The sequence below is a fragment of the Alosa sapidissima genome, chromosome 15 (genome assembly GCF_018492685.1).
Source record: "Alosa sapidissima isolate fAloSap1 chromosome 15, fAloSap1.pri, whole genome shotgun sequence".
NCBI lineage: Eukaryota > Metazoa > Chordata > Actinopteri > Clupeiformes > Clupeidae > Alosa > Alosa sapidissima.
Window position 1 is genome coordinate 23,733,491 of NC_055971.1, and position 21,861 is coordinate 23,755,351.

The 21,861-nt window shown below is 40.4% G+C and overlaps 2 protein-coding genes across 2 annotated transcripts; both read right to left on the reverse strand.

Annotated features, from left to right (window-relative positions):
* Nucleotides 1–13,326: 13,326 nt before the first annotated feature.
* LOC121683456 (odorant receptor 131-2-like) lies at nt 13,327–14,298 on the reverse strand. Its single transcript, XM_042063090.1, has one exon. It carries the CDS (start codon nt 14,296–14,298, stop codon nt 13,327–13,329), a length of 972 nt encoding a protein of 323 aa, XP_041919024.1.
* Nucleotides 14,299–16,407: 2,109 nt separating this feature from the next.
* LOC121683457 (odorant receptor 131-2-like) lies at nt 16,408–17,343 on the reverse strand. Its single transcript, XM_042063091.1, has one exon. It carries the CDS (start codon nt 17,341–17,343, stop codon nt 16,408–16,410), a length of 936 nt encoding a protein of 311 aa, XP_041919025.1.
* Between the last annotated feature and the right edge of the window lie 4,518 nt (nt 17,344–21,861).

The following is a 21,861-nucleotide window of genomic DNA, read 5'->3' on the forward strand; positions in this document are numbered from 1 at the left end:
CAACATTTGGTGTATTTCTGCTTCAATTTGTGCAAAACTAAGGCCCGCATCGCTTCCACGTTATGGAGGAAATGCACGTCTTCTTCGTATGTTTCTCGCGTGTTTTCGCGAGCTTCCTGAAAACTTTGGAAAAAAAGGTTGAGCTTGAATCGAAGCACTGGGTGTCTGCCAACTAGTGGTCAAGAGTACAAATGAGATTTTACACTGTACTCGCGTCTATCGTCTGTTTTATTCAGTAATGACGCTTGTCGCAATATTGCGACATGGGCGGTTAGAGGGTTAAGTTATGTGTACATTTAGTGACTGTACACTCATTGGCCTGTAGATGGTGGTGCACACATATACACACGCACACACACAGGCACGCACATACTATCGGTATCTGCAATTAGAACGGCCGATACATAATTACAAATTCAGTAGGATTAAAGGAAAACCAAATATTCATCATCATTTGGCTGCATTTCCAGTATTGACGTTACGTAGTCGTTTGTTCACCAGATGGCGCATCGTTGCAGTGAGACGTAATTTGGTTGGAAGTTAATCTAAAGTGGATTGGAAAGACAATAGACGCTTCCTACAAGGACTGTAGTTTACCGCAGAGAACGTCTAATGGTAGGATGATTTCCACATGAAATGTATATCCCATTTCTTCTTGAAGCCGAAATAAATCTGAGAATGTTTATCGGACATGCTTGGTTTTTACTGCAGGTAGGCTACGTTAATCTTATACAAGTTATATCAAGGACGTAGGTAAAATAATGTTACCGTTAGCATTGGTTGAGTGATGGAGGCCAATTTGATTATTGATGTATTTGTAGAAAACCATAAATGCGGTTATAGGCTACCAAGCAAATTGATAACAGCACTAATTGTATCTTTCGACTGTCATCTCATTCTCTTATGACCATAACCTAGGCTACTAACAGGAGCTAAGTGAGTTAGCCACAACACGTTCGCTAACGTGATGGTTTTCTAATGGAAAATATATACCTGAAAGATAACCTGTCTATGATGCATCCTAAACACCGGGCTGGGACATTTCTGCTCAAAGTCTCAAAAAGCATCTGAGTTAACATTCATTCCCAAACACCCACTACTTCAATCCTCTATTTTCAAAGGTGATTCAAGTAAGGAAGAGCATGGCTCAAAGTAAAGTAACTAGGACTGAAACTACATAAATTCGCCAAAGTGATGGCATCTTAAGTCTGCTTGATACTGTAAGCCATTGGTTCCCAAAGGGGATTTTATTTGGGTCGCCAGCATAGCCTAGTGGCAATTTATGTTGTGTAATAGGCCTAGCATAGGGCCTACCTTATATAGCTTAGGCTATAGTTTGTTAACAGTCACGGTTTTGAAACTGGGGGGAGAACACGTCGCAGAGGGGGCGCCAGTGCGTGGATATCTTAATCGCAAAATTAAACAATATTTTTATCAGGCACCTACCATGGACTAGGCTGGGTGAACCCAGCCTGATCTGCCTATATTTGCACGAACAATAACGGACAGCAGCTCAGCAACTTGGCCCGTTAAAATGTGTATGAACAGTCTAGCGACACATTTCACGAAGGCCCTTTTGGACATGTCAGTTATTTGCACCACTGGGTAAAACTGCATTTTGTTTTAGACTACTGGTATTTAATTTGTGCATTGACAATAAAGTTGAATATCATATGAACTAGATGACTAAACTCTTGCATATGTAGAAGAAAAAACATTTACAAAAATCCATGACATGACCTCTCTTCTTGTTAGCTGTTGAAAACTCCATGGAACTGACAGGGATTGCTTTGTTTAATAATAAATAAATAAATAAATACATTATGCTGCTACCTTTTGCTTTTCCCAAATACAATGTAGCCTACAGGTGTACCTTTCATCAGTCCAGTTGCAATGGATGGACTGTGATGAACTGCCCTACTTGTGATTGTTTAGATATTTTAAAGGTTTTTATAACAATGCTACAATTTTTTTGGCAAGTGCTACAAATCTATTCACCTTTGCAGCGCCAGTAGGCTACTTTCTGTGCGGCCCGCAAACACACATGCCAAACAAGCATTCACAAAAGTTTCAAGAGTGGGGGATGGAGTAGAAGATTGAGACAAATTGATTAATGTGATTTATTTTCGCGAAATGGATGTACACGACTGAGCGGCGGTCATATGTTGTACCGCTATGCGGTACATCTAGTTCCCCTAATCATTTAAACATACACTGCAATCCATCTGTAAACAAATACTGTGTGAGGAAGTTATTTCTTAGAATTAATGGCATGCTCCGTATACCATATGTTTAAACCCACAATCGTTTGAAGTCGGGCATATATTATATATAATTTGTATAGATAGATAGATACTTTATTAATCCCCAGGGGAAATTCAAGGACCAATGTCTGTAAACCTGAAACAAAAGATTAAAACAAAAACAAGAAATTACACTTTTCTGACAATGTAAAGATGCTTTCTGGAGATTATTGGGCAGTCAGGGCTGCTGACTATGGTTATATCTAAATATTTGTGTGGCTTTGTGCAGAAATTAGGTAACACAGCAGTATTAAAGAGATTTATTGTATATATGCATTTTATATACTTATAGTGCCAAAACATTCAACAGTGTGAAAGTTACTGTACATTTGAATATTATTATCAGTATCTTGAAATTCATTAATGTTAACATTCATTCTGAGAGCCATGCATAGTATTAAGGGGAAATGTGCTGGAAAAAAAATGGGCCCAGCACTTTTCTGCTAGCACTGATTGGTAGGCTAGTAATGAGGTATAACGGTAATATAAACTTAATATACATTTTGTTTTGAGAGTCCATTGGCCCTCAGGTTGGATGGCCGATTTGCCATATTTGTCCCTGTGTGCCAGATGGCCTGTAAACCTTTGCTTAGAAGACACTAGTGCACCTAGCAAAACGGCAAGTGAACATTATTTGTTAGGGACATGATGTACTTTGCTCTTTAATGTTACATAAAACTTCATTGCCGCCAGGTACTTTTCATCCCTAAGGCCATAGATTAGTGTGCTCATTATCTTGGCAAGGATAGAAAATGCCAGAAAGTTGAAAAAACGCACAATGAGGTAGACTTCAAGACTAATTTCCAGGACCTGGGACTCCACATAAGGGCACATGACCTCCAGTGTGCTCAGAAGGAGCTGGAACAGGTGGAGCAGTATGGTGCGCTGGCCCTTAGAGGCCGACTGCTTGTCATCACCAGAGGCCCTGTGGGCCACGACAATGATGGAGACGTAGCAGAACAGCAGGATGCTCAAAATCATTAAGCAATCACCGATGTAAAATATTCCCCTCATCTCCATGTGCCAATCCTCGTAAAACATGATTTCATAGTAACAGAAGGTAAGCTCTTCAAAGTAGTCTTTTGTGGCAAAGGCGAGCATGATAATCAGGTCAACAAATGGTATGAAAAAACACAGAAGCCAGATCAGGGCTATGTAAAGAACAGTCCTATTGGGGGCAAAAATGTCAACATGCTTTAGGGGCATGCAGATAGCAACATACCGCTCTAAACACATGGCTACTATAATGGTGGGTGAGACATTGGATAAAACGTCCATCAATATGACAAGTGGTATGCAAATGCTGATGGGCAATTCAAGCTGAACGTGCATAGTGATCACCACAAAGTCAGTCAGCACCAGGATGCACGAGTCCGCAAACAGGGTCTGGGCAAACATCACGTAGCGTGCATCTGCCCTGAAGGCCTCTTTCTTTAAAAACACAAAGATCATAAAGACTTCTATACAGAGGAAAGGCCACACCATGACCTGGACCAGAGATGTAAAGAGGTTCAGGCGCACAGAGTCGTTCATTCTCAGCAGGGTGTGCCCCTCACTGCTGTTCCCACTCTGGCTATTGCTCTCGTTCATGATCCTCTCTCCTGGATCGCAGCAGAGACACAGAATGTTACACATTAACGTTAACACTGACAAGAGCACAGTGCACAAACACACAGACTACTACGTGCAGAAATGATGCTGTAACACTTTAGGAAATCACTGTGTAGCATTATATTACATTATATGCTGTTATGTTATATGATATGACATGATATATGATATTATATTATATGAAATCTTAAGTAAACATTTCTGTCTTTTATCTTCTACATGAAATGAGTGTACAAAATAATTTGTCGCCCTGCAATGATCATTCCTCACCTGTGTTCCCTGACTAGTGGAGAGATATGGCCCTGCATATATAAGTATATTCTTTATATAGCCTCTCATGTGGGCAGTCTATTACGTTTTTGACATGCTGATGAAAACACTGCGTTTGTAATTTATTAAAGGGACAGTGTTGTACAATTAATTATTACACTGCTCTTCAGAGTGCTGCAGAAAGTTCTATTCACATGAATGGGCCTTCCCAATGTTCGGAGGTCTGTTAAATCTGTATAATCACCGGCAAAGTATATAATCACCGCTGTCAATGGCAACGGGTTGATTAACGTCTTTCAAATCCCATCGCAAGAATTCCGTTCGCTTATTGCAGTGGTCCCCAAACTTTTTCTTCCAAGGGCCAGCTCACTATGCCTGGCTCTAAGAGAGGGCCAGAGACTCGGAGTATATTAGTAACCATAAATAGCTTAATGCTGTGAACAACAGCAGTCTACCTTAGTTGAATATTCCATTACATTTAATTATAGGCTACTGCAATTTAATATTGTTAGCTGTGTTTATATTGCAATCATGCCATATCAGTGTAAAATGTAGCTCAAATGAAATAATACTAATAAAAAAAATAGCATTCCCAAAAGTATTAGCAGGGAATCCCAAAAATATATTTTATTCAAAATGTGTGAACTCTGAACTCTGTGTCTTTGCATACACAGCTCAAGTTGTGAACAAGCAATATCCTACATATAATTTGAAGTTCTCAAACTATGAGAGTTTTATGAAGTGCTGGCAAAAACATCTGAAATGACCAATTTCACTCACCTGAGAACTTTGTGAATTTGTATGAACATTTGAACGAGTGAATTAAAAATTTAAATAATTATCCCAGAAAGTCCCAGAAATATGACTGAATAAAAGTTAGTTAGTTATTACCAATTAATTGATACACTTTTAGAATACTTTGAGCACTGATGCAGTCATCATAGGCCTCTTACATTGTTGACAGGTACAGTAGGCCTACATTTCATTCCGTTTTCTATGGCAAACGCGAAATAGCGCCAAAACAACAACCAGTGGACAAAAGGAGTATTACATCTGTACTGTTAAGACTTGCCATAGAGAATGAATTGGGGAAATTACGGAGGTTATACCAAAGATCCTTGATTACTAGCAAGATAGAGCAACGTAATTCGTTACTATGGGAGCAAAACGGGACAGTTCCGGTCTGCATAAGTGGGAGTCAAAGATTGTTAAGGCGGAGCAAGATATTTCATCAGGAGCCACTTCCGGGAACCCGGATCGCACGAGGGGGGGGTCAAAATCCCCCTTTATGCAGAGCAGAGGCAGCAACTGCTCCATTGAAGTCTATGGGCATAGCTCAGAATTTCACCACATATGCTAAAGTCTTGGTTCTATAGAGTTAGGAATGTGAATTTCGGGCACATTTTCATGATCCTCAAACCCTTCTGAACATTTCAGGTACATTTTTTTGTAGCATTTTTGAGCAATCCAGTCTGGAGAAAATCAACCTTATATCAGGTGTGCGCCGGTTATTTCTGCCGCTGCTGTTGGCCGGTTGCAACTTACGCTCGTCAATACGTCATCGACACGCCTCTTTATGCAGACAGGATTCGATCCCCATTTCGCGCCCATAGACATGAACTACGACGAAGTATCTTGCTCCGCCTTAACAATCTTTGTGGGAGTGTCACTCTACGTCACTAAATAAACTTTCTCTCTTAATAAGCAATAAGAACAGATAAACATAATTGTGTTCACAGTATTAATGTCCATAATCATGTATGATACCAATGAATCATTCTTAAGGACATGATATGAATAATTTAATTAGTCATGTGAACCGAACTAGCTAGCTAGCTAACGCTAGCTTAAAATGCTATACAAGTGGATGGGAGTAGCTATGGCAATACAGCTATGCGCCAACAAGTGACTAGTAGTTGAAGGACTTCACTTAAACTTAATATACTGTTGCAAATTCACGTGAGTATAAACTATCCACTTTAACTAATGTCAGTAATGTTATTCAGCTAGTTGTCATTTCAAGGAAATTACACTTCTCTGTTTAAAATGTTACCTTAGCTAAGAGGCTAGCTAGCATGCTAACAACCGGACAGTAAATGGCAGCAGCATGGTCTGATATTAAGTTATTTTATTACAAATCCGAACGCTAAAAAATTACACTTTTAGGCTTGAAATGATCCCAAACACTTACAGATTATGACAACATTTTCCAAAAAACCCTCAACAAATCCAGAAAGACATAATGACCAATTTATTGGTAAAATTCCACAAATCTCCATTGACATTAGTGCAGCGAGGGTTTATTCTGGTCTGCATAAAGGGGGATTTCCCCCCTCCCCCTTGCAATAATCGAACGCGGAAATTGTCGAACGTTTGCGCCTCTCGCTCCGCTTTAACCCTATCTGGTTATACTTTGACGATGTCGTACTCCCATGCGGGCCAGATGCTATATACCACGGACATGTTTTGGGGGGCCACCCAAAATGAGTTGGCGGGCCGTAGTTTGGGGACCACTGGCTTATTGCAATGGAATTTCATTGAAAGGGAAAGTAAGCTAGTAAGACGTTGCTACGCAACACCTGCAACTGTCAAGTTCTATCCGCAACACCTTCAACTGTCAAGTTCCTCCGCTGCGCGTAGGGGTTCTGTTCTCCCTGTCGGGACTTATTTTCTGATAATTACCGGCGGACAATACATTATCCCTTACTTATTACATGGCTCTTCAGAGTGCTGCAGAAAGTTCCATTCACATGAATGGGCCTTCCCAACGTTCGGAGGTCTGTTAAATCTGTATAATCACCGGCAAAGTATATAATCACCAGCAAATCACTGCTGTCAATGGCAACGGGATTTGTGCTTCTGATTAACGTCTTTCATATCACTCCACAAGAAGTCTGTTCGCTTATTGCAATGGAATTTCATTGAAAGTGAAAGTCAGCTGGTAATACGTTGCCACGCAACACCTGAAACTGTCAAGTTCTACCTGTGTGGTGAATTTATTTTGTCAGCGGAAGCCACGAAACGATAGCAAAATCATTTTTAAATACCCATTGTTTCTTTTCTCGTTTTGGCAAGTAGCCGTATAATAAGCGGGATAATGTATTGTCCGCCGGTAATAAGTCCCGTCTGCTCGAAGCAAAACCCCTCCGCTATGTGTCGGGGTTCTGTTCTCCCTGTCGGGACTTATTTTCTGATGATTACCGGCGGGCAATACATTATCCCTTACATAAACAATTGTTGAATCCTTGGAGGCTTTAATAGAAACTTTACTGACATGGTAAGGCTGTCCAAAGATGCCACTTTTAAATGTATCCACCCTCTTATTCAGGGGCCCCTTATTCAGGGGCCCCTCATAGAACCTAGGCCTAATGATTAACAATATTTTTATTGGGTGTGTGTCTCATTTAGAGGGATCATCATAACTTTTGGACTTTTGGCATTTTTCTCATGAAACAATATAATACTTTGATATTAATAATAGTTTAATATTCCAATGGGCCCACTAGTCCCCTCACAAGTCAGGGCTTGATTCACTGATATCTGAATGAAGTGAGCACAGTTTGGGATAGAGATAGTCTGAAACATAGGCCTATCATTAGATGTTATTATAAATATGACTCTTTGAGCCTAACATGTTGAGAATAATGCGTCCTGATATATTCTCAACCCTAATTTACATATCAGACTTTGAGGATTGTGTTATGCACCTCTGCATCCCCACTGGTCTTACAATAGCAATGCAACAGCCTTTGGGTGGTGCATTTGCCAATTGACTTGACTGTTACTGTAATTGGATGTCAAGGCCATGTGCTTGCCTCCAGACCTGCATTTCTCACCACATCTTGGTGCACCATGCCCTTTTGTGTGTCACATTTTGTACTTGACCCCAGGATTTTAATCAGAATATTTATTTAATTTAATAAAAATACTCCTATTTTTACAAACTCTGTTGTCAGACTCCACTTTATGTTGCGGCCCAAAGAGAAAGGTTGTTACAATTGAAGTATGCTGGAACAGGTGTGTAAGCTTTATTAACTAACCTTGAAGCTTACGTGTGTCCTTAGCTAAAGACATAAATGCCTTTAGCAACTCTACTAAACCCCAAGGATTTCTGTCAGCATGTGCTATATATCCCAAAGAGCATAATCAGATTTGCTGATATCGGACCACTGGTAGTTTGCTCTTCTGGTCCACTTTTGGACCACCATCGCCTTTAATTCAACTTGTCGAATTTTGTTGATGTAAAATAAAAGACATGAATGTTCTAAAAATGAAGGAAGGAGTATTACTGAAAAAGATAAGTGTTTGGAACACAGTGGGCCGTTAGTTGGCAACCTGCCAGCGGACCATAGGATTTGCCCTGCAGTGGGCCAAGAGTGGTCTGCCGGCCTATCACTAGCAGCAGCCTCTTGCTCTGAGATTGTGTTTCTATATAGTAGAATTTGTTGAGTGTGTTCTTCAAATAAACTGTTAATAATGAGAAAATTCTAGGGTTAGAAAAGATTTGTCATTTGCTAACCAGATGAGAAAAGGGATAGATGTATCATAATTTTCCCAGACGTGAACAATGTTGTTTAAGAATTTAACTACAGACATGCACTATGCTTGTCTATGGTTACGCTTGTCTTTTCTATAAAATTGTTCTTGGTTAGAAAAGTCTATGGTTATAAAAAAATACCATATTTTCCCTTGGATATGCTGTTATAATTCTGGCCAATATTTAATGTTTTAATGTAAAGATATTCACTATAGTCTTTACATTAGGTCATACAATAAATACATAAACACGCATGACATACCAGTGCTGTTCATTTATGTGATATATCATTTATTCTAGGCTTAATGTAAAATTTCATGGCAGCGAAAAACTTTTCATCCCTGAAGCCATAGATGAGTGTGCTCAATATCTTAGAAAAAATAGAGAATGCCAAAAAGTTAAAAAAACGCACAATGAGGTAGACTTCGAGACTAATTTCCAGGACCTGGGACTCCACATAAGGGCACATGACCTCCAGTGTGCACAGGAGGAGCTGGAACAGGTGCAGCAGTATGGTGCGCTGGCCCTTAGAGGCCGACTGCTTGTCATCACCAGAGGCCCTGCGGGCCACGACAATGATGGAGATGTAGCAGAACAGCAGGATGCATAGAATGGCAAAGAACTCTACGATGTAAAAGAGTCCCCTCATCACCATATGCCACTGGGCCACAAACATGATTTCGTAGTAGCAGAAGCTCAGGCTAGCAAAATAGCTCTTGGAGACAAAAGCAAATACAATAAAAAGATCGACAAAGGGTATGAAGAAACATAGGCTCCAGAGGAAGGCTATGCAGATGAATGTCTGTCTGGGGGAGAAGATGTCCGCATGTCTCAGCGGTCTGCATATGGCTACGAAGCGCTCCAGACACATGGCCACGATGACGGTCGGTGAGAGGTTCGACAGGGCCTCCATAAACATGACCAGCGGGACGCACATCCCGATGGGCAGCAAAAGAGAAACGTGCATAGTGATCACCACAAAGTCAGTCAGTATCAGGATGCACGAGTCTGCAAACAGAGTCTGGGCGAAGAGTACATAGCGTGCCTCTGCTCGAAGGGCCTCTCTCCTTAAAAAGACGAAGAGCATGAATAGATCTACGTAGAGGAAAGGCCACACCAGGACCTGGACCAGGGCTGTGAAGAGGATCAGGCGCACAGGGTTGTTGCTCAGCAAGAGATTCTCTCTATCACTGCTGTTCCCACTCTGGCTACTGGTCTCATTCATGATCGTTGTCAAACCTGGTTAAAGTTACAGGACAGATACACAATAAAAGTAGCACACATATAGAAACAGCAATGAAACATAAACACGAAACCATTAGGGCAATATATATATTCGCATATATAAGAAATAATAATGCTGCATGCCCTTTATCTCTGTTGACTTAATAATTATTACTTGTCAGTTGCTTGATATTGCCTAGATCATGCATTACCTGTAAGTGTACCGATGCATGGGCAGGAGATTGTTTTATAGTGCATAAGGTGGGCAGGCTACTCATAATTATGTCTGTCATGCTTACGATTGTAATTTTGTCTCGTGGGAAGTGTTTGTGTAGGGAGTTATAGTGATAAGATATTTACACATATTTTAGATTAGATACTTTATTATTATTTACATGGTTTATTCATCATGTTTTCATCAATTAATGTATCTTCATGACCAATGTGTGAAACCTCCTCCACAGATGTTTTTGAGATTGAAAGGTCATATGTCTTCATCTAGCCTTCACTATTGGCCATTTAGTTTTATCCTTCCCACATTTCCTTCCCAAATACCAAGCCTGGGAGGTGTCATGGCGAGATTTTTTTTTTAATATTGAGTGAACTTGTGCTCATTTTACTAAATGGTAGCCTGACGAGCCAGACCCACATTAAAATGTAGGGTCTGGGCACTCACCGTTCGCAGTGCTCAGTCTGAGGGGCGGGATAATCGGTTGTCTTTCAAATTCCCTCTGCACGCAATAGGACAGTGCTGAGTCCCATGCGTTTTCCCACCAGCGGAGCTAGTTCGCTAGTTCAAACTTTTGCCATCTTAAAACAAGCTTAACTCGTGTCACACTGTTGGCCAACAGCAACATCCATCTTCTTTGTTTTCAAAGCAGGGAATTCAAGCAAAACCGTTGCAACTCTTCCATCAGTCATTATGTTAAGCCCGCCTAACGACTCTATACACGATTTGATTGGCCTGATAGAAGTTTCAATTTTCGAGCTCACAAGCCAACGGAGAGTTGCTAGACTAGCCCTGGAAGCAAATGTAATTTGCTGCCGCTAAGGTGCGTCTAGTTTTTTAGACTAACTAAATGGTGCGCTCATTTTACTTATTTGGGTGCTTGTTTTTCTGAATCACAAATTCACTTTACTGGATCGTGCACTAATTTTACTAAATCATGCATTAATTTTACTGAATTGTGTTCTTGTTTTACTAAACTGTGCTCTTGTTTTAATCAAATCATGTGCTTGTTTTTATTATTTCATTCCCACATTTTATTCATATGATCTGGGAAAGGCAGCACAACAGAATGTTTGGTAAAGCTGGAAAGTTAGACATTCCCCTTGTCAAACATTGCTAAAAACATAGTGACAAAATTATTTTTACAGACTGCTCTCCGGTGGTGCACTTTGTAGACGGTCCCTATGCCCTCATCCTGACAGCCAGCAGCACTTAATGTTAAGTTATGTATCCATTTCTTAGTGTTCGATATTGTGAATATTAGGTTGTAGTTTGTTGTTTGCCTTAGCCTACTACATTTGGAAAGAGGTATTGTTTACATTCTAACAAGGACTCCCTTCTGTCTTGTAACTCCAACCAGGTCTAATGTTATAAAGTTTTGAGTCACTGCTGTTGATATGTGTGTGCTACTGTTGCTGTGTATCTGTCCAGGTCTGACAACAATGAATGAGAACAGTAGCTAGAGTGGGAAAAGTGATGGAGAAGCTACTGCTGGGTAATGATTGCCTCGAACTAAGCCCCGCCCACAACATTTGAGGTTGGGAAGTTCAGTCTGGTAATCACCCGGAAGCTTGTAGTTTTTAGCGTTAGAATTTTAACGCTTCCTGGTTCATAAGAAAAAATCTTGAATGGAATGGAATGGAAAATGAATGGATATTTTGGTAATACAGTTCAAATAAGTTCTGAGCGAAGTAATGGCCGTCGAAAACCTCGCTGTTCATTTTGATGAGTTAAAATGTATTTACTATTCAGTATTTTCTCACAAACTTTAGTCTTGTTTCGTAAAAATGAAGATGTTGCTACCCGCTATAGCAAAAATGAAGTGGACTACAGTGTGCTGCTTGCCTGGTGTAACCAGTAGGACGGTTGAGAGGCATCCATGGTTACAGATGACTCTTCACTCACTCCCTTGACTTCTCACGTAACTTTACATTACAGTTATAGTACACCTGATTTATACTATCCAACCGATTGTGGCTGCCAAACCCTTCTGTAGTTGAGAAGTTAACTTTGTTTAAGAGTGTAATTGTTGTGAAAAACGTTGTTATCCTTGCTCGCTAAAGCTAACTGTGGTTAGCTGCCTGTCTTGTGATGCATAGCCGTAGATATATATACATCTAGTCAGTATATATATCTATGACGCACAGCTAGGAGACAGCGCGGGAGACAGTTTGTAGTTTAATGTTTTTCACTGGCAGCAGAGGCGTAGTAAGTCATTTAACGATATAACAGATCTAAAGTCCTTACGGAGACAACATACACACTGATTTTATTAAAAGGATATGAACGCGGGGACTTGTGAGGGGGGGGGGGGGGGCATCATTTTTTATGATTCCCGAAACCACATTAATTCACGCATACTGTAGAGATTTTTTCTTAGAAACCGGAATATTTAAAAAATACTTGAATAAAAATCTATGAATACTTGAAAACTGTGCAAACCAATCCAATTGTCCAGGTGGGTTTATACAATGATGGACATATGAGCAATGGTGCCTATTCATTCACCTGACCTGACCTTCGATCGGTTTTGTTTAGAGCAAAAAGCTTGTGTACTTGGCCACTAGGATTCATGGTAGGCTATTTCATTGGTCTGATTGGTTAGGTCTATCCAATAGACCTTACCAATGTGAAGAGGCGTTTTCCACTCTGTATCCGTTGAAACCCGCCCCATAATCACATCCCAATGCTCACACTCCAGACTCAAATTCTGAATAGAATTTTGAGTATGGCTATGTCAGGCTATAGGGTAATGATGCAGGGAAACTTTGGAGTGTAGTGTGTGTAGCATAGTAGCACAAGTTGGTCTGTTGTGCTGGCCTAATTTCTGTGAATAAAACATGGGAACGAAATCATTAAATGAGCACATGATTTACGAAAATGAGGACAGGATTTGAGCACAGGTTTTTAGTATAAAATTAACATACGCTTTAGTAAAATGAGAGCACATTTTAGTAAATCTGTCTCTTGATATATCACAAACATTTTGCAATGACACCTCCCGGGCTCCGTAGTTAAAGGTGTACAAAAATACAAGTGTGCAAATACAATATACAACTTAATAGAAACTAAATCTTCATCTGAAAATTTGACGCTAACATTAACTACAGTAAAATATCACAAATACTATTGCCTGATTAGATAACATTGATTTACTGCCTTTCAAACTTAACTGAATGCACAGTGGGTTTTTTACTTAATCCAAAAACTGCATAGTACTTAAGGACCAATACAAATTTCTCATCTCTCAATCCATATATCAGTGGGCTTAGGCAACGCGGGGCCAAGATAAAACTAATGAAATTGAAATATCGCACATTGACGAACAGTTTCAAATCAATCCTGAGAATAGCAGTCTCAACAAAAGGACAACAGAACTGAATTAAACACAACAGCAACTGCACTGCATGAAGGATCACAGTTTTGCGACCCTTAGTGGTAGATTTACTGTTCCCAGAAGCAGCTTTTTTTGCGACTTTGACTATTCTGAAGTATGTAATTACTATGACCGCTGACATCCAGAGAAAGTACAATGTCGCCACGACCGACCTCGAGTTCGCCTGCCACTTCTTTGGCAGCAGCAGCTCCACTTCACAGATCATGCTGGAAGAGAGGACGCTCGGTGGAGCCCACTCCAGGAACAGGAAGAGGACGAGGAATGGCGGGACTGCGCTCAGCCACCAGATGACGACGAGACCTACCAGCTGCGTCCGCTCGCTGGAGATGTTGGCGTGCCGTAGGGGCATGCAGATGGCCACGTAGCGCTCCAGACACATGGCAACCAGCGTCACAGGGGTGCCAAACTGGAGCCAGATCATGACCATACAGAGGATGACGCAGGGAACGCACGGTATCGTGTACTGGTAGTAGCTCTGAATCACTGCCAGGTCGGTCAGCACCATGAGGAAGGAGTCCATGAAGAGCGTCTGGGCAAAGAGCACGTAACGCGTGTCTGTTCTGAAGGCCTCCTTCTTCAGGAAGGTGAAGATCATGAGAGAGTTGACATAGAGGAAAATCCCAACCAGTACCTGCACAAGCAGAATCTTCTCATTCAAAGGCCTGGAGAATAGATTGGTTGGTTTGCTGGTGATGTTACAGCAGATCAGAGAAAGGTTTTCAACCATATCTAAAAGAAAAAGTATATATATTTGTATGTAAGCAATAGTGATGTTAGACATTTATGACGATGTTATAATAGAAATAAAAGCCATTTAATGTTGAAATATTTTCACAGAAATGGACATATCTGTTCCTTATCTGATCTACTTTCGTGGCTAGCCCATTAAAAATACTGCTGTTAATCAAATGTACTAATCAATATAAGAAGCCATAGGATAAGCAGAATTAAGACAACATATTAACAACAGTTGCATGTCCAGTCAACTATAATTATTGTAGATAGTTTGTGTAATGAAAGTGGCAGTGAAAATAATATTTAAATCCTCAGTGTAATGCATGATCCTATCACCTGTGCTGTATCTGGGTCTTGCCTTCTAGTTGAGCAATAGGCTCCAATGAAGTATTTCCTCAAATGCCCGCCCTTATATATTGTATGTGACAGTCCATTTCTAAATATGTCACTGCCTATCTGTAAACCTAAATAGACTAAGAGAGACTATTTAATTTGATAATTTAAAATAAATAATGGACTTGAAGAAGCTACCTTATATATTTCATTCCTATTAAGGACCTTGGTTATATTTAGAGTTTGAAAGCCAAGGACTGACGGACCATGTTTGTAATGCACGGCCTTGGTATCAATTTTAAATACATACATGCACCACACAAAAAAAATAGATGAAGAAAACAAATCAGCAGATAATGCAGGGATATCTTGTCTGACATACTACTCAGAGCCCTGTTCACTGTTTTACCTCCTGTTGGCAGTGGGCCTATGCTGTGTATATTCATGTTCCTGTGGGCAGTGGGCCTATGCTGTGTGTATTCATGTTCCTGTGGGCAGTGGGCCTATGCTGTGTATATTCCTGTTCCTGTGGGCAGTGGGCTTATGCTGTGTGTATTCATGTTCCTGTGGGCAGTGGCCCTATGCTGTGTGTATTCATGTTCCTGTGGGCAGTGGGCCTATACTGTGTGTATTCATGTTCCTGTGGGCAGTGGGCCTATGCTGTGTGTATTCATGTTCCTGTGGGCAGTGGGCCTATGCTGTGTGTATTCATGTTCCTGTGTTGAGTTGCACTGCAGTTCACATCATGCTCAGTCCATGTATGAGCTTTGACACTACTTTCGTAGCCACTATCTACTGCAACTGATTCAACATATTTTAGTCATTAGGGTTTGATGTACAATAAATGCAGTTTCTACCACTCCAGAGTTGTTTGTGTACAATATGGTAGCAGTACTGCAATGAGGGAAAAGGTCTCCCTGCTGTTGGGAGAGACAGGGCCAGGGGCATAATGACCTGGCAGTAGAGTGAGAGGCTTATGCTTTATTAATGAGCAAGTAACTAGTCAACTTTATTTTAAAAAGCATATACCTTTTTTATATATAAACAATATCATATTATAAAACCATATCAAGGAAACCCGATGAGAGATGTTCTCTCTATAGCAAGTTGTCTTTCACATGGATGGGCTTGTCAGAATTGATTCAGTTTTTTCAGTGATTCTGGTTATATTGACAAATTATGTCATTTTATTTGAGTATTAAGTATGCTTTTGCTTTCATCAAAAATAGTTTTTGATTCAAAGTCAAAGCAAGCACAAGATCAGAAATGTGAGAATAGTGTGGGTATTATATTACTCTGAACATGCATGTTGTGCTACTATATTTTCAATGTAAAAAATATACTGCAAGGAGGGAATTAATATAGTAATTATATAATTAACACAATTTACAAAATCACAATTCAACGATGAACAACATAAGGATGTTTTTTTTTTTATTTACAGCAAAGATATTCTAAGTACTTGACTGCTTGTGTACTTCACTGACACATGTGGTGGCCAGACATTATCATTTATGGATGAGTCTGATATGTTTTGAGAAGGCAAATGATATATATCTTTTCTAACTGTATTCTTTGCCATTGCAACAGTTTGAAAAGTTCTTGTTATTGATATCTGCAAACATTTAGTAAATCAAGAATCTTAAACAGTGGTGTGGTGAAAGGCTACTAAAATCTGTGCTCGTCTTCACTGAGACTTGGTTAAATGACAACATTCCGGACTCTGCTGTACAACTGGAGCAGCTAGCATGCTATCGAGCAGACAGGGCTACACAGTTTCCGCCTTCTGTCTCTTTGTTGATCTGGTCTTCGGCTTATGCCCATTAACAGGAGCGACTCTCTTGTTACAGCCGAACAGGGCATAATATTGCAGCACCAAGGTGAAACTCTCATCCCTGAGACCGTACACCAGCGGGATGAGGCAACGGGGCGCCAGAATGAACATGATGTAGTCAAAGTATCGAACGGTTTCGAACACCTTCAGGTCAATCCTCAGCACGGCCGCCTCCACCAGTGGGCACCAGAGCTGAATGAGGGAGAGGACAAGCTGTAGAGCGTGCAGAAGCACCGTCTTCAGCCCCTTGTTCATGGACTTGCGGTCCTCTCCTGAGGCGGCGCGCGCCACCCCCATGATCTTGACGTAGCTGAAGCAGATGAGCAGCGACATGAGCAGGAAGTAGAGCTGCAGCACGGCATCACTCAGGTGCTTTTGCCAGGCGTACGCGTTCAGCATCACGAGGCTGCAGACCAGCGACGAGGAGTAGAAGCTCAGAGGCATGGCGGCGAACAAGCTCAGTAGCATGACCACCACGTGGACCGAGGCCATCGCCTGGATGACCAGGATGGCGTGGGCGGCGCGCTGCGGCGTGGACAGCTCGGCGTGGCGCAGTGGCATGCAGATGGACACGTATCGCTCCACGCTCATGGCCGTGAGCGTCAGCGGCGTGGCCACGTTCAGGTTCACCAGCAGGGCGCAGACTACGATGCACAGGCCCGTTGGCATGACGATGCGAGCCACGGTGAGCAGCAGAAGCATGTCGGTGAAGATGAGAAAGGTGCAGTCGCAGATTAGTGTGTGCGCAAAGAGAATGTAGCGAGTGTTTGTGCGGAAGGCCTCTTTTTGAAAGAAAGTGAAGATCATTAGGAAATTCACATAGAGGAACAAAGCAATCAGCACCTGGATTAGAAGGGCTTTCTCATTCATTGGCTGTCTACCCAGAGCAGCAGGGAGAGAGATGTTACCTTGACTTGTATTTTGCATGTTAGTTTCTTCTGTGTAGACTGAAATAGAAAGACAAATAAAGTATTGGCACAATTCTTGAACTGATTTCAAACTGATTTCAAATAAACATACATAAAGTTTTTCTCAAGACAGCAAAAGTACAGTGTCAAGGTATGCAGTTATTTAACTTAAACATATAAAATATGAGGAAAGCTAATGTTTCAACATCCCATGTGTCTTGATATAGTATTACGTACATTAACTCCTCTGACTGAATACATCTTATAATTCCCCTTCAGTTTTTAATAGCGAGTGTCACAAATACAGGAAACAAAATATGTAAATGCACACTGATATTTGAAGGCTACAGTACACTAAAATTCACAAACATTCTTACAAACTGTTGAAGTACATCATATCACAATAAATATCCAATATGCCTATAAGAGAGTCACATTTTTAAACCTACAAAGACAAAGTCACAGCACGCAAAATCTAAAATAAAGCCTTGCAATCTGTCTCCCTGTGCAACCTCAAATAAGCACACACCATATGAATTTCCTGTATGTGCAATGAGTCAGTTCATAGCAGCTCTCAGCCCTCCATAGTGTAGAAAGGAGGAAGGTAAAGGCTTATATCAGCCTCAGTTGTGGGAGTTGATCTCCAAAGATTGTGAGGTGGATACCAAACAGTGAACACTCAAATGTACACATCCAATGTCACTTATGTATCTTCATTATATTGAATCATGCTTTTTTTGTTGAGATTGTCCCCTTGTGGCTGATGATGGGGTTTGAAACATATGGCTTTTAGGAAAGCCATCTCTTTGGCAAAATGTGGGCAAAGGGGATTCCCTTATTGTGGCAATTACTGTTGCATCAAAATTATAAATTGACTGAGCAAGTGGTAAAGATACATATTACAGACCTGCACACTTTGATTTTTAATATTTTGTGAGTATATATTTAACCCCCCCCCCCCCCCCCCTTAAACACAACACAAATGGGTACTCAGTACATTGAAAGTATAAGTATATACCTGTGTATCTTGTTTCTGCATCACAGTGCACTGATGTTGAATGACAGGAAATGTGTTTCATTATTTCATTCATGTAGATTTTGACGGAAAAGCTACAGACTACTCTTTACGTGGCTTCACTTTTTTTGAACACTTTGACCTGACCTGGCCAAGACCTATACGTTTATTGATTTGAGGTGTATTTCTTATCAGCATCTTGTCTGAAAGAAAACAGGAAGGATAGGTAACACTCCATAATAAAGTGCCATAATAAATAGCAAACTAGTAATTACCTAACCCTTTGTTAATATTTGTTAATTGTTACTAAAATATCTATTTGGCACAAGTTAATAGTTTTTTCATCATTAATTCAATATTAGTTGTTTGCATAAAATCTGTATGTTAATATTTTAACAAATCTATTAACTAATATTGTATTAATATGTGTTAATAGTTAACTAAATGTCTTTTTGGCACTAATTAACAGTTATTTCTTACATCATATAAATGTTAACTGTTTATTTACAAACTATATACTAATATAAAAGTTAATGACATATTATTATTTATCTAGCTTTTCTGATTAGCTTTGTGGAGAATTTATGGAATTTATGGTTTATGGCTTTATGGTATTGTGGGGTAGCCTGGCGGGCCATCCTATATCATTGAAATGTATAGTCTGGAATCGAACCATTCACCTCGCTTAATCCAAGGGGCGGGCAGAGAATTGTCTTTCAAACTGCCTAGGCATGCAATAGGCCAGCGCTACGACCATATCCGTATCCGGTCGGCAAAACGGCAAATACATCCTTCTTCTAAAGTAATGACTTAAGTAGTGTTTGAAAGTAGTGTACTCTTTGCCTTTGGAAGTACTATTTGGTTGCTGCTTGAATTTAGTGAAATTCAGGGGAGGGGTGTAACAGAGTTAGAAATATAGTTTAGTGTTTGTATGTGATTTTCGCCGTAATTAAGCAGCTTTTTTGAGACTGGTGTTTTAGAGCCCCCTTTGGAGAAACGGTATACTGCAGCTCTGCTGCGTTTTGTCCTTGCATTGTTGCCATAGCTGATCAGAAGCGGTATGCTTTGCATTGGGTAGATTGACTGTATAAAGCACTCTCCACCAGGGTAGGAATTTCACGGCCATGGCCGTCGTAGCCCCTTGCGTTGGCCGTGAGGCCCCTTTGAAAATCAGAGGTTTACAGGCCACGGTGGCCTTGGTGCCCCCTTCTTTCAATATTCTGCTTTGCGTCCTACTAATAGCAATTTTATTTAGCCTGTGGCCTGTCAAAATAATCTTAGCATTTACAGCGCAAATTTATTTAGTCTTTTACGCAGTGGAGAAAGTGACAGTGCAAGAAAGAAATTGCGTCCAAATTCACCCATTCTCAGTTGAACTACTCGCGAAGTAGCCTATTCATCACACAGACATCACAAGTATCACATGAAAGAGCTTTTTCTCAGCTTTTAAACGATGTTAGCCGATAATTGCTGTGTTGAACGGTTCGCGAGAAAAGTAAATAATATAATTCAATTTAATCATACATTCTACTGAAGGTTTTGCGTCCCATGATCTCCCTACCCATTCATCTCGGTGGAATACTTTACGAACCCTTCTTTTAACACATGACAAACCATATATCAGAATAAACAGGAGACCTTACCGAACACAAAGGTGTAAAGCAGTCCCCTGTACAGTTAGCCGTTCCAGAGTAATCCAGTTTTGAATTTGCAGTAAAGTTCGACATACATGGATGTCTCCAAATTTGGGCTTTAAGTTTTCCAATGTGTTTAAATTGTTCCACATGATTTCATAACGGGCCAAATACAAAATAAATGTTTCAAATATCGCCTAGATATTGGTAAATCAGAGTACAGCTGACTAAGAATTTGTGAAAGTAGCCTTAATGATCACAAAATGCTAAGCATGCATCTAGGCTATTTGAGTTTCTTAAAGCTGAGCTGTGATTAAATTGTTCAATACATGATTTCATAACAGGCCAAATATAAAATAAATGTTATATATAGCCTAGATAGTCAGATGATTTACAGTTCTATGTAATATGTCATGTTTTCATTTCATGTTTTTGTAATGTTTCATACAGTGATGCAGGTCTACTGCATAGGCTAAACTTTGATCATTTTTATAGCCTACTACTGTATAGTTAACTTTGGCCTTGGTGCCCTGACATGTGGCCTTTGTGCCCCCCACCAAATATGCCCAACTGAAGGCCAAGTGGCCTTGCCCCCAGAATGGTGAAATTCCAAGCCTGCTCTCCACTTTAATTTTGTAACTGTAAAATGTTGTTTACGTTGAAAACTTTGATATACCACCTGTATTATATTACTTTACATGTATTGTTAGGATTTGGTAGCAATTCTAGCAACTTAGAGAACGTTTATTAATGTTTGCATTATGACCACGAGTTCATACACGAGTCTAACGTGACTAGCTGTAAACTCCGCTAGCAACTTTCCATGCATTCAGTGTAGTTTAGCTTAGTGCTCATGGAAAGTGCAATTCAGTCTAGCAGGAAATGAATGTGCATTATGTTTATGCATTACCTCCGTATGGTCTACGTCTGTGAGTGTTTAGTGAGTCTCAGAATATTAATAAACTCGTTCTGTGCACCTGAACATTCCATGTCGCACGTCTCCCTTGCTAGTAGGGCTGACAGTGATGGTATAGGAATCATGCATGTAAAATAGCCCATTCAACTACTTATTTTTATTTTGCTTGTGCAGATGCTGTTTTATGTATGCCAGTGCCACTGGTTATCACTCTGGACTTGTAACCGGAGGGTTGCCGGTTCGAGCCCCGACCAGTGGGCCGCGGCTGAAGTGCCCTTGAGCAAGGCACCTAACCCCTCACTGCTCCCCGAGCGCCGCCGTTGAAGCGGGCAGCTCACTGCGCCGGGATTAGTGTGTGCTTCACCTCACTGTGTGTTCACTGTGTCCTGTTTGTGTTTCACTAATTCACCGATTGGGTTAAATGCAGAGACCAAATTTCCCTCACGGGATCAAAAAAGTATATATACTTGTCAAAGTCTGCTTTATTGTCAATTTCTTCACATGTCAAGACATACAAAGAGATCGAAATTGCGTTTCCTACTATCCCACGGTGGAGACAAGACATATTTTACCAATTAGGTCCACAGACAAACATAACATTCAAGTAAACAATATAAAAAGTAAAAATAAGAAGGCACTTACAATGAAGAAATAAGAGCAGCAAAATTTGGTAGAAATTGTGCAATTGTGCATACAGTAGAAAGTCAATATAATAGTGCAAAAGTCAGGCCAATAAATGGCTGAGGTAGTTTTGTTTGACCTAAGTATGCAAGTGGCATAGTGGTGCAAGTTATGTAAGAGCAGCAGAAGGGTGTTCAGAAGTGTTCAGGACAACAGGACAACAACAACAAGTTGCAAGTGTACAAGTGGAGTAGTGCAAGTGGAGTAGTGCAAGGCAGCCATTTTGGGTCTAAA

What these genes read in the sequence shown, in the direction of transcription:
- LOC121683456 (XM_042063090.1), bottom strand. Translation starts at nt 14,298, where the DNA reads ATGGTTGAAAACCTTTCTCTGATCTGCTGTAACATCACCAGCAAACCA.
- LOC121683457 (XM_042063091.1), bottom strand. Translation starts at nt 17,343, where the DNA reads ATGAATGAGAAAGCCCTTCTAATCCAGGTGCTGATTGCTTTGTTCCTC.